Raw genomic sequence first — 13,737 nt, forward strand, 5'->3', positions numbered from 1 at the left:
TCTAACATTGCTCAAATCGACCAAAGAAGGGCAAAGATATGGCAAATAACAGTTTCGGGTCCCTTCCCGGGCCCATGGGGGAGGGGGGGGGTTCCCGGGGTCAAATTTTTGGGCTCCTCAAAAAAATTCTTAGTTGAGGAACATATGAACCCAGATTTGATACCCAAAAATGTCTTTCATAATTTGCAGGTAAATGTGCATAAGCCTCCTGACTATTTATACTTATAACAGCCCATATATAATGTTTTCAAAGTCAAATCAATGCATTCACCGATCGAGATCACGTTGGGATTTTTTTGATTTAAAAAGAAATATTTTTAAATATTTTTTTGCCGATCACAATAAAAAGTTCCGACACGGGGGGGGGTTAAAATGTACTCGGTCGGGTTAGCGGAAACAAACGTCTTTTTCTCTTAAGCCTAAACAGTGAGACTGTGAGACTGTTCATTCCGTGTTTATTTTCCATCATTTTATTATTGAAACATTGCAAGTGTCCGTTGTTCAAGGTATATACCGGTACTCACTGACACTGTATTTTAACACAACAGACTAGTGTAGCCATGTTAGGCCTACTTTGGGTCTAATTCTACTCTTGTAGCTCTTCGCTCCATGCTTTCACACCCGTGTATGTGTAGTTGTGAAGCAAACTACACATACATGGGTGTGAAATGAATGCTCATGCAATGAAGCAAACGGCTAATGAGGTAGAGATAAACGGGTTTGTAGTCAACTCGACTCGCCGGCAAATTCGACCCGTGGGTCGAGTTTACCCGCCTGGAGGTGGAACAGCTCGACTCGTAGGTCGAGATGACCCACCTGGAGATCGGTCAGCTCGACTCGCCGGCTAACTCGTGAGATGTTTCACACGCCCTAATGTCAAAATGTTTGCGTGTAAGTTAGTACATTTGTGATACACGCACGGGTAATATATATATATATATATAACATTTTTAAATAACATTTATTATGAAGTCTCTCAGAATTTTGGTAGGAGACGACGTGCATGTCCATTATATATATATTCCCCGTGCGTGTATCACAAATTAGCCTCACGAGTTAGCCGGCGAGTCGAGCTGACCGATCTCCAGGTGGGTCATCACGACCTAGGAGTCGAGCTGTCCCACCTCCAGGCGGTACAAACTCGCCACAATGCGAGTTGAGTTGGCGGTTGGGTCGAGTTGACCATGCCCCAGATAAATGTAGCCTATCTCTTCTTCTCACAGCTAGGCTGTCCAAACTGTGGATATGCATTTTGTGCCAAGTGCCGGACAAAGAAGGCGGTTGTACCAGCACAAGGAAGAGACACTCACCATGTCTGCAACAAATGCTATGACAAACTCATGTATGTACATACTTTAGTCCAAAAAAATTGCTGCGATCTGGAGTGTTGATCTGTCTATTTGATCAACTTTGACTCTCTCCATCTTCAATATTATAGTCCCTTGGAATTTGAAGACTAATCTTTTTGATGTTACGATTGAGGTTATGAGATTTTTCACAAGTCTCTACTATAGAGCTAAAACTACCTAAATCTAAACAAATTCCTAATGTATATGGGTGTTGCGATGAACATACTTGGATATGTATTTGAGTATAGATAAATATTCATGTAGCTGGTGTTGCTAAGGGCAAGTGCTGTTATATTATCATGAACTAGAATAGTGAATATACCATTTGTGCCTCTGACGGCATTGGAATCGCGGGACAATGGCTGATAAATTCCAGCGAGAGTGAGGCCATTTTGTATCGACCTGCGCGCCATCCTAACGAGCAACTAAATAAGCCTGCTCTGTCTCCCCCAAGGTCTTTGGGTTACAAACGAAGACTGAAAAAAATAATATCCTCTGAATCAGTTCGCTGATTTCACATTATAAGAGTCAGCACATAACATAGTCCTTCTGCACGCAGAGGTCGTCGAGCTCTACGTGTTCTGTCGGGAGGCGGAGTTCGCAGGGGCACCCACTTCCCTGCGCGGGTCCGTGACTCTGGCTACACTCGGCCTGCTAGGGGTGCAGCAGGAGTAGTAGGCGGGGCAGCAGTTGTGACACGGGGCGTCCCGCTGGTACTGGGTGCCAGCGATGGCACTGACGGTGGTTCAGCAGACGGGAGTGGTGCTGGGGTAACCGCGCGTGGGCGGTGATAGCCAATGGCGGCAGCGTGGCAGCTGGCTCCGCTGTCCTGGGCATTTGAAAACCGTAATGTTGGGGCAGGTGTTCAGTGCCCTGATTGCGCGTCGACGGTGGGTGAGTAGCGAAGGTCCTCCCTCAGTGTCCGAGGCTTGGGTCTCTGTGGCACCACAGGTTCGTAACGCCGCAGAAATTTCTGTTCCGCAATGTAACTCGACCCGAACCGATCAATGCGCTACAACATAACTGGTCAAATTGTCTAACCTCAATGATGACCCCAGTTTTGTCCCATCGTGTGGGGTGGGGGCCAGTTTGGTTCTGGAGGCGTATGTGGTTGCCAACTGCCAGGCGTGGCAGTCGCTTGTGTGCTCTGTCCATCTTTCAGCAAGCCTTCATGTGCCTGTTCCTGAGTGCTTCCTCCCTCGCTGTCATGGTTCACGCCATCGTTGGGATGAGGCCTGTATCGACCTGGCAGTATAGGATGAAAGTTCTTTTATAGGTCGCAACCAAAGATACACATGGCGGGCGAGATCTTAGCCTCTGGGTCAGGCGTATTTCTGTATTGCAACACTGCTGCGCGTGCACGCCGCGTCGGTGTCCAGCTCACCACGTGGACCCGGTGTTGCTAGTGAATCATACGCTTCACTGTCCTTCACTCCTACTTCTTGCTCTGCAGTTGGAATGCGGGAAAGGCCACCGAGCTGAGTCTGTGGTGACCCCCCAATTCTGCACGGAATGTCTTGGTGGCGGCTTGCAGTGAACTCCGGTCCACTCACTCGCTAGCTCATCTGGGATACCGAATGTCACAAAGATACGCCGGAGGCAAGTTATCAGGCTTGGCACCATGCCGATGCCTGTTCCACTACTGGCCAATTGGAATAACGATCGACACAACAGGTAGTTTAAACCCTTGTAATGGAAATAGTCAGCGGCAGACACCACTGGAAGGGTAGGCTGGGGGTGTCGGTGTGTCGGTGGTGCGCTGGCTGTGATGGTGCAATCCTGTGCAGTCACTGCACCTAGCCCTAAATATCCTTGATTGCAGGGGTGATGCGGGCCTGAAAGACTGAGGACTCCGCTCGGGCCAACATCGACGTCACACCTTGATGGTGCAGCGTGCAGTGCTTGGAGGACATCATGGCGCAAGCATGGGGAATGCACGACCCTCCTTGTAGTAGAGACTACACCATCTATTGTATAGAGGTCATCCCGAAACTGATGATACTCCTGCAGCTGTTTGGGACAGCTCATGGCGGAACTCAGGCAGGCCCTGCTCAACCAATCCCACAAGCTCATTCATGGCTACATCACTCGCTGTCGCCTCTTGCACCCTCGCCCATGTCACAGCTATGCAGTGCAGTGCACTACGGCTGAACTGTCGTAGACTGACATTCGAGGTCATCCGGTGGTCGCGCTTCTAGCACCCGGATGTGAGCCAAGAATGAGGGCTGGAGTAGGGGTGCGCAGCCAGTGCGGCGCATTGTCGACAGCTGCAATGTCATCGCTCAGTTGCAACTTATTAGTCATCTGAGGGCCACTGGACCTCGGTACGTGACACCGAGTCCGCCGCTCTGTTTTTGACACCGGGTATGTGGACCATTCGGAACTTGTATCTCAATGTCTTCTCCTTCAGGTTCCTAAGCCTTGCATTGGGGATGTCCTCAAGTGAGCGATCACCAAAGATCTTGAGGAGTGGCTTATGGTCAACTGCAATTATCAGCTTGCTGCACGCTAGCACAAAAAAGCGTGGCCTTGCTCCAGTGCACTCAGCCACTGCCAGAGCTTTGCCTCGGACTGGCGCGTACATGTAGACTCGGCAGGATGTGTGAACCGGCTGCCGATGAGGGTCGTTTTCCAGCCGTCCCTGCAGCAGAAAGGCTCGTCTCTCTGGACAATCACAGTGCTTTTGAAATAGGCCAGAAATCCTATGACCTGCTTCGACCGGTCTGTGTGCCAGCAGGTGGGCTTCTCCTTGTCAAAGATCCTCACACCCTCGTGAATCTCGCTTACAATGACAGCTTTAGACTCCTCGAACAAATCATTCAGTTTCTTTGTCCAGTGAAAGGGGCGTGGAGGGCTTGAGGAGTTCACGAATGGTTGCATTTTGTCGTCGATGCTGAAAGCATAGCTGACCTCGGTTGACCACTCCGAACCAGGCCGCACATCTGTAATGTTGCGGCGGTCATGGAAACTCAGGATGGCTTGGAGGTACTTGCTGTCAAGGTGCGACAATGATTCAGGCGTAACCTCGAAGCCCGCGAACTCAACTGTGTCCTGGGCGAACACAAATTTCTTTCTGGGTTGAGAGTATACCATTGACGGCCACAGAGGTCTATGCCACTCTACTACCCTGAAGAACTGTCCGCAATGGTGTCTGCCCATATGAGTGTGTCATCTGTGCACTTTGTATAGTCAGTATATGAGAGTGCAGAGTCACCGATAATCTGGTCGTACCGTCTAGTGTACCCATCACCAGATGCAATGTATCCTTGAGGTGCCACCCTGTAACGATAGCGACCCCAGGGGGTAATGAATGTCGTCAGGTGGCGGTCATCGACATGCAGAGGAACGCTATGATACCCATTCCAAGCATCGAGGACTGTCTTCACCTTATTCGCTGGCACTGAGCGAGCTTGGTGAAATGGGCTCTGTGTGTGATGGTTTCTCTCTTTAGCATGTGTGTTGAGTGCTTGGAAGTCAACTGTTCGCCTTGGCTCACCGTTTTCTGGCCACAAACGACCATACAGTGACACCACTCTTACAGCAGTTCGTCGACAGAAACCGCCGATACCAAGTATCGGATCGAGGACCGGCCTTCACCATCGTGACGCGCCAATTGAATTAGGGACAGTGGATGCTTGTGACATGGCGACTGCTCAGGCATCCTGGGCTACCATCAGCCTCATTGGGGCGCCCTCCATCATAGGTAGGAGCTGACGTGTTCACATGCTGTGTGAATGTGCTGCCCGGCTGTAGTATGTTGATGCAGCAGCCAGCTTCTGCAGTTCTAGGCTCTGTTGCTCTCAGTGGCAGGGAAGGCGTAGTGAATGCCGGTTTCTGTGGAGGGGGTTGGACGCCTTTGGGCAGGTTACACGGGGTATGATGCCGCCCTCGACCGTTTGGGGCTGTGATGGGAAGTCTGGCCGACAGGACCTACCAACCGTTGTAAACGAATCCGTGTATCATTGCCGAGAGGATCGCATGTTCTCGCTGAGAGAATTCTTGTCAGAGCGTGTCTGTGAGCAATATACCACCTGCTCCTAGTCCTCGCAACAGCACTGACCATTGCTTATCCTTTCCGCAAGCGCAGAATTGCTGCACCAGTGATATTGCATCCTCTGCTTGTTGGCTGCACTGCATGCCTCATAGTTACCTGGGATGAGGCTCTGCTGCACTGCAGTCCCAGCGGTATGGATGCATCTTATGCTGGCCAGCAGCTTGGCAGCTAGTATCTGCCATTACGGGAGGCGAGCGTACGTCTAGTTTTGGCATGGGTAAAGGAAGTCCTGGGGAGAGCGTCGATAGTCTTGCCTCTTACAAGATACTGACAGCTTATTGAATGGATGGATAAGGTCCTTGACGGCCATCGTCTCCAAGCAGTCGATAGGCTGGTCATACAGATGGTGGTCATAGTCGTCAGGGCTACGGTATACGAGATGCTCATTCAAAGGTGAGTGAAGCTACAGAGCGGACATCGTTGTTTTGGCTGTCTGCACAGCCACTGGGTGACTGCAGCGTTCAGAGATGGTGCAAGCGGAGCTGAAAACTGCGCGCTGCTCATCTGCCATTGACACTCAGCGCCAGCACCGCGTTGGTCGTGCGTGCCGGCACATGTCGCCTCAAGTGAATGCAGCCTGTTTGCCACTTCTGCCTCAGTCTTTACTGTACAGACAGGTATTTTTCTACACATGAGTGGGTCTCTCCCTACTTTTACCGTGACCTCTCCTACCACAGTACGAGCATCTTCCCCTGACTTGACTCGTATCACTGTCAATGTCGTTGCCCCTCTCTAACCATAGGCTGAAGATCTTTTGCTTCTCTGATACAGGCTGCGTGCACGCAGACTGCACCCATGTGCTGCCAAAAGTCTGTGGCTCGTCGCTTGCCTGCCTCTTATGGCCTCCCGAAACTTGAAGACCTCCTCGAGAGTATGTTTCTAGGTTTCGGATCTCGAGCAGATCGAGTTGAGATCTCGCTGTCGCCAGACCCCCTAGCTAAACCATCCGCGGAGAAAACTCATGTGGTATATTCACTCCATTCTGGCAGCTTGCTGGACACTCAGTGGCAAATTGCAGACAGCCCTTGTCCAGTGATACGATGCCGACGCGCATGCGCGTTTACTGTCGGTCATGATTCATGAGTCTGTTGTGCAGTGTGAAAGCGAGCAACCATCGTGCTCTCCCTCGCTTACTGCAAGTTGTTTTTCATTTCGCTGCCAGACATCTCCATCTGACTTTATTCGTCTATGACTGGCACCGAGCTAGATCTCGTTCAGGTCCCTGCGAAGACCCTGTCAGCAACACTCCATGCAGTTGACTACTTTTTGCCTGGCCAGTAACCTTAGTTGCAGCGAGACATAGTCTGTCCACTGCGTGTGCAGTAAGTCCATTCTTCGTCGACCGCGCCATTAGGACCAAACGTAGGTCTCTTTCACCTTTTCGACCTTAGCGGGGCGACCTTGCCGGTTGGGGTGTGTTTCCGACTGTCAATGATATCATGCGAAGTAACTGTACACGACGTTGCAGGATCAACGTCGCAGTCTTTGTACTCGCAGCCCAAGCAACTGGACAGGTTTCACGGCGAGCAGCATGGGGAACACTTATGTGGGACGGTTCGATGTTAGCTGTAGATCACGAATTTATCAGCAAAAATAGCATATGAATAACCATTTGTCTCGTGACGCCATTGAGCGCGGGATCAATGCTGATAAAATTCACAAACGAGAGTGAGGCCATTCTGATATCGACACTGTCGCGGCCATCTAACGAGCAAACTAAATAGCCTGCTCTAGAAATTATATCTTTCAAGAGCAACAACTAATACTCATAAGCAGCTCAAACATATCTATGTAATCCATAATTTTTCATATCTAGCTCTATAAAAATAGTTGATTATGGATTCTATCTGCCCTAATGTGAAGTGGAATTAACTATAGCAGTAAAAATACTATTTGTTTCTATTCTGTAGGGGGAAAGCTAAAGAAGATAAGCCAATGCAGTTTGACCTGCCTGAAAACTACTTGAAGTAAGTATACCTATGTGCTGCCCTATGTAAGCTCTATATAATTGAAATTATTAGGAGTAGATAATAGGGACCCTAGCTATTATCTACTCCTATTATCTATTATCTACTCCTATTATCTACTCCTGAAATTATGTATGTAAATGATCATCAATTCGTGCTATTGTGTTGCAACAAAATGAATTTATGCAGGAGAGTAGAGGCATTGAACAAAAAAGGGACTTCGCACCCACCGCCTGGTGTCAGGCCTGGGCACAAACCAGGTGCCGATCACAAACATGGTGGCTTTGCTAGCAAAGATACAGAGCTGGAAATGCGTTTGAAAAGGCTTAAGGATAATCCAGGAAAGGGTATGTATATATAGCATTTGGAGTGAATAAAATCGAAATGGGTTATTATTTGCTCCTGATAGCATGATGTACAGAACATGTGGACATTAATATAAAACCTCATCTATGACTCATTGGCATGCATGCTTATTATGTATTGCACTTTTGAAATGACAACAGGTTCGCCACCACCGAAACAAGCTACCCACGCTGAAATTGAGGAAAGACTCGCAAGACTAAAAGGTGTCCACCCTTCTACCCTCAAATCAAATGATACCCCAGTGAGTATATGCTTAAGTCATCATGAAAAATGCTCAAGAATTAGAATGATAGCATTGTTCATCCACGTTCAATAAGTTAGCACTATGGAATCGTGATATAATTATAACTGTATCTAGGCCAACAACTGACTGATATCAAAAGTACGTGATTAACCGATTCTGTTGGCGTGTAATTCGGTTAATCTCACTGCAATTTATAATCATTACATCATATAAGATACAAATCGATCCAATCTGCAGGGCATAATATAGCTTGATTGCCGACGGGATGAACTGTATTTTGTGTCAGATGTATCGCCCGCCAGATGTTCGCACGGAGACACAGAAGACTGAGGACCTACTGTCTGAGATTCAAGATCGTGTGGAAGTTGAGTCACACTGGCCTGATCCAGCTACAGAGGTTGCTCAACGGTTAGAGCAGCTAAGAAATGGTCCAGCTGTCCCAGCTCCATCTGGTAGGTTATTTGGCAAAATACTTACTGTAAACAGTAACAAGGTAACGAAATGACGGCAAATTGTTATCCATTTAGTATTATTTTTGCACAAGGAGAACTGGTTATAGAATTTTGACATTTTCAGCCATGGATTCCCAGAACGACTTAAATAAGCCCAGTTTGTCGAAAAGCAACCCTGGGCCATCAGAACTCGCCAATATACCTGGAGATTTTTCAAATGTTAAGCCTGAACCAGATAGTGTGAACAGCAACGATGATGGCATTGGCAAGGACATTGATGCAGCCATGCTGAGCAATCTCCTCCAGGTGGCAACCTTTAATTCTTATTTTCTTTAGTTCCTTCACTATTCTCCTAGGTAGTAATCTTTTGCATTGGATTGCTTCTGTCTGTTGGACTGTGTTGAGCATAGGTATTTTTATATTCATATTTTTTTATTTCATTTACTATATGGGTGTTCTCACAAATTGAAATTGTTTTACTATATTTAGCTTAATTTTGAACTTGTACCACATATGAGTGACACATGGTCAGGCTTGTAGGGTGGGAATCATCAAAGCATTCGAATTTTATGAGCGGTTGCTATTATATTGATGATTATTGACAAAATATAATGGAAATACATTCTGCGTTGCAGGATGCTCAAAGAGAAGTCGAGGAAGACGCTAGGCGAGCCATGCAGAGTCTGGAAAAAGACAACGAGATACGATTTAAATTGGATGAGCTGAAGAAAAATTACAAGGAACAGGAACATAATAAACCATCTCCAATAGATTGCACTCAAATCGGTTAGTGCTTATTCTCATTGACAGTCAGATGCAGCTTGTAGAATCGCAATGATTGCTCCGTGCGTCCGTCCGTGCGTCCGTCAACAGTTTGGCACAACAATCTTAACTGCTCGACGTACGGTCACGATATGGGGCGTGGGGGGGTAATCCGAAACGAGGGATGTCGAATTAGGGGGGTCAAGATGTGTCAATGGAGGGGGAATATTTCCCCCTTAACTTAAGGTATAGGAGGAAATACAGAATTGCGGCAAAAATCTCAACGGCTCGACCTACGCTCTTAATATTTGATGTATAGTGTGATGGGGAGGAAACCCATCACCAGCGCGAAATTGGAGGTCACAGGTCAAAGGGCAGTGGGGAAAGGTCAGATATCAGACGTTTTCTGAGGACATGGTCTAACGGACCGAGTGCAAAACTTTTTTGTTTCAGCGCTGACCTACCATTTTTATCACTTTATTGAAAGGACCATCCGAATTGAAAGGAAATCTACTTTCCGATGACGTGCGAAGAGTAAGTGTCTGATAAGCTTTTGACCCACAAGAGGAGGGTTAAACATGGATTTGTTGACTGTTAACAAAGGACTGAACTGCTTTTGCTATTAGAGCCCCCTCCACCCGCCCCTCTCCCCACTCTCCCTCACCACCACTACGCTCGAGCTCCACACATATTCATGATAACATGTTAATATAGTGAAGTCAATCAAGTTACACAGCTGTATCTTTATTACTGTACTACCAGTAGGTATAGCAAAACCTATCATAGATTTTAGATCTGTATTAGTAGTATCCTAGATATATGCTCTGAGCGCGAACGCGGTGGCAGGAGGGCGCACTTGATTCGGTTGCCAGTGAGTTTATCAGAAGAATACCTGGCTACAGTACACGTCAGTTGTGCGCTGTCGCTCTGCGGCACTTGTTTACTATTGCATTCGATTTCAAATATTATTCTTTGTGCGAACAGGCACGTTTCACATTGTTCACGTCATAAAGTACATTTCACCATTAATTAATATTTTACATCGTTAACATAAGCAAGAGATGAAGCCTGTCCTATATGCTAATCACAGGACGAACATAATTGCTTGCGAAAGGTGGGACAGTAGATGGTCACTGGCAATTATGGACATTTGGTAATGTAAACTGATCATGTTCTGTTCAGGTGGTGAGGAGTATGATGAAGTAGATAGTGAGGAGGAGACCTCAGAGCAGGCTACAGAGCGACTGATAAACCAGGTCAGTGTGTTGATCGGATGTAAATGTTGCATCTATCTAAATTGCAGAGATGGTAAGTGCTCTGAATTTGGTGGAGTTTCTTCAATGAAAACTAATAATCTGCTCTCCAATATCAATGTCCAAAGCTCCAATTTTGTTTCCCTGTACACTAGTAAAAAATTCCCTCGTTAGCACCTAGCGTACATGACCCAAGCCCTAGAGTCTAACTTGGACCATAAAGTGATAGTACGCAGTTAAAAATTATATTTACTTTAAAAATTAGTGCCAAAGTTTCTGTTCATGTAAACCTAATCGCCAGATAATTCCATTAAGAAATTGTTCAATGGTACCTTCCGAAAGTCCCTCTCAGCGTTATTTATTAAGTTTTATTGTGTACCCAGTTTTGTCACAAAGTCAGTAAGTTCAGGCCAAATATGAATACAAGCACTCTTGTTGCCTTGGTCACACACAAAGTATGCAGGAATAGTAGGGGGTGAGACGTAATTTAACTCTGATCCATGAAGAATTCTCAAAGGAGCAAAGCATGCCACATGTATATAAGCCCATGTTGAAAACATGATTCATGACATACTAGTAAGAATAGAGAAACATAGCATTAATAGTTCTTTATTGTAAATAATTTTTCTTAAAATATATAATTGTATTTGCATAAAACTTTCAGCTTTCTTGACTCTCCACCCCTACCCCACCGAGGCTATGTTCCTGTACCCCACTCCTGCTCCTATTTCCCCATCAATAAATGTTGGCATCTCTGCTATAATTTTATACACCTGAGAGTGAGAAAGGTAACTACCATTTGTCAGTCAGTATTCAGTATATTTTTTTGGTTTGTCAAACCAACCCAATAATTCGTTAATAAGCATTGTTTATAGAGTGCCCTATCACGGTGCTGCCCAGGAATCACACCAAGGGGGCGGGATTAAATTATGTCATATATGTGTAGAACTGCAATTGATTACTATATATTGTTAAGTAATGGACAATAATTCAAAAACTGTTAATAAGAAACAAGTTGACAACAGCAATGAATATATTATAACTGGCTACAACACCAAATTAGCAATAACTCATGAACTACTGAATGCATGCTATTGAGATGTTAGGCATTCAGATTTTAGTACGTGATATGTAATGCTAGTGTGATACTCATGTGCACAATCATATTCAGTTAGTTTCAGAAGCAAAGCTAGAAGAAGAACTGGGCACAGATCCCACATCATCTGGTAGCAGTGATAACGTGGCGCCATCTGCAGCGAGTAAAAGTCACCATTCCTCTAAACCGTCTCACAAGACCCGAAAGACTGTGCCAAATGTAGCCCTAAAGCATCGTGGCAAGGTATCTCCTTACTTCTTCTGTGACACTCGTTCATCACTCAGCGGCAGCCAGGGTTATTGTTATCTGATTGCTCTGTACGTTATGAGTTTTCAGGTGAAAAATAATGTTTGTTACATCTTTCAGACAAATTTTGATGACGAAGGCAGCAATACATCAGAGCTGCCGTGGTGCTGCATTTGTAACGAGGATGCCTGCCTCCGTTGCCATGGTTGTATGGATGATCTATACTGCATGCGCTGCTTTAGGTGTGTGCAACTTCTGTCAATTCCCAAACCATTTCGTTAGACTCATGCTATTGAAAACGTGATCGGGCTTTTCTCATGAGATATCACAGCTGATGATATCACCTTGTCACCTTGTCACCTTGTGATCTGCTGATATTGGTTGTATATCCCGACAAGATCAAATCCTGGTCTGGGGAATTGTATGTTTGTGTAATCAGTCTTATTGCAAAATTCAAATTGGTAGTTGACATGTTTACAGCCATTTAGAATATAAAAAATCTTGTTGTTCTGACTACACATTGACGTGTGAAACAGGTGCCTATGTTAATAAGTAAATGACCTCAAAAGTAGATGTTATTGAATGTCATTACTTTGTTTTTTATTTTCATCTATAAATAATTTCTGCCGATACATATTAGGGTATAGTCGAGCAACTATTATGTATTTAATTAATTTTCTTTAATATTCTTACAGGGAAGCACATGATGAGTACGACATGTCTGATCATAAGACAGTAAGATTTCACCAACCACAGAGCAAGTAAACGTGCTAACAAAAAACTAGTTACAAAGTATTGTTTAAGTGTGTAACCCTACAGAATGCGTAAAGTTTATCTGTGTGTTTCCACATTAAGTTTCAGTATCTAAATAGTGTATCCAATTTATTATCATGGGAACCGTAACTCCTATCTTTGCTGATTACTTTGTAAGTTTAGCAAGCATTGAGCTAAATTGCTAATGTGTGTATACAATTTAATTTAAATAGAACTTGTGTAATTAAATTTAGTGTAAATTATCAATATAAAAAATTGTGTTTGGTATTAATTTTATTTTACATAAATATACAATTTAATTCTATTTATATGTTCATTGAATATACGAAATTGTACTGCTCATAGATTAAATTGAGTGCCTAATTTTATCACTGAATTATTCTGCACGTTTGGGAATTATAATTATACGTAAATCTTGAAAGTTCATAGTCGGATTTTTTTTTAAACATTAAGAACATCATTGTTCATGGTTAAATCCTTAAATTGTTTACCTTGACAGTTTCAGCTGTGTTCAGCGTGCGTGCGTGCGTGCGCGAGCGTGTTTCGTTGTCGCTTTTCTATTAGTGTGGGCTCTGCGTAGCTTTCTGTCGTTTATATCGTTATTGTATCTGTTCGTTGCGTAACTTTGTATCCCATCTATATGATGGGATACAAGGATGACTATCTGCACAAGGACGGTGGAAACAAGATCCTGTTTTGGGATAAAGCTGCTATTCTGTGTCTGATGGGCTAGCTTTGTGTTTAGGCATCGTACGTAGTCATACACTCACAAATGGTGCTACTACATACATAATTACAAGAGCTAATAATACCTAATTATTAATTATATAATGATCGGTATCGCACACTCGTGCAAGCGGCATACGTCGCCGAGCTTTGTTTTCCTGCGCACCGACCTTTAATTGTATTCCCCGTGACGAAGTCGGCGGGGATACTATGGTTTCGTGTCTCCCCAGCCGCCGCCGCCGCCGCTCGGTCCGCCACAGAGAATTTCCCTTCTGCTCTATAACTCTACTTCTAATTGACCTAGCGTGACCAAACTTGGTATACTTACACATCTTGGGGAGAAGGTGTGCAGAGTACCAAAACCAGGTCACTGCGACCTTTATTTGACCTTTACCTTGACCTTGATCATATTTCCCTTCTGCTCTCTAACTCGGGCCCCTAATTGACC

At 45.1% G+C, this 13,737-nt stretch overlaps 1 protein-coding gene across 2 annotated transcripts in view; it reads left to right on the top strand.

Moving 5' to 3' along the window:
* Positions 1–12,918, top strand: part of LOC106820762 (abscission/NoCut checkpoint regulator-like) — a 23,919-nt gene extending 11,001 nt beyond the window's left edge. For both annotated transcript variants that reach the window (XM_014825329.1, XM_014825324.1), the window contains exons 2-12: positions 1,224–1,342; positions 7,314–7,370; positions 7,560–7,717; positions 7,877–7,977; positions 8,267–8,432; positions 8,557–8,738; positions 9,068–9,218; positions 10,377–10,450; positions 11,619–11,786; positions 11,910–12,031; positions 12,485–12,918. In XM_014825329.1, the coding sequence (XP_014680815.1) occupies positions 1,224–1,342; positions 7,314–7,370; positions 7,560–7,717; positions 7,877–7,977; positions 8,267–8,432; positions 8,557–8,738; positions 9,068–9,218; positions 10,377–10,450; positions 11,619–11,786; positions 11,910–12,031; positions 12,485–12,554 (1,368 nt within the window). In that variant the 3' untranslated portion in view covers positions 12,555–12,918. The remainder of the gene's footprint in view (positions 1–1,223; positions 1,343–7,313; positions 7,371–7,559; positions 7,718–7,876; positions 7,978–8,266; positions 8,433–8,556; positions 8,739–9,067; positions 9,219–10,376; positions 10,451–11,618; positions 11,787–11,909; positions 12,032–12,484) is intronic.
* The last annotated feature ends 819 nt before the right edge of the window (positions 12,919–13,737 follow it).

This window comes from Priapulus caudatus, unplaced genomic scaffold (assembly GCF_000485595.1).
Source record: "Priapulus caudatus unplaced genomic scaffold, Priapulus_caudatus-5.0.1 Scaffold2, whole genome shotgun sequence".
Taxonomy (NCBI): domain Eukaryota; kingdom Metazoa; phylum Priapulida; class Priapulimorpha; order Priapulimorphida; family Priapulidae; genus Priapulus; species Priapulus caudatus.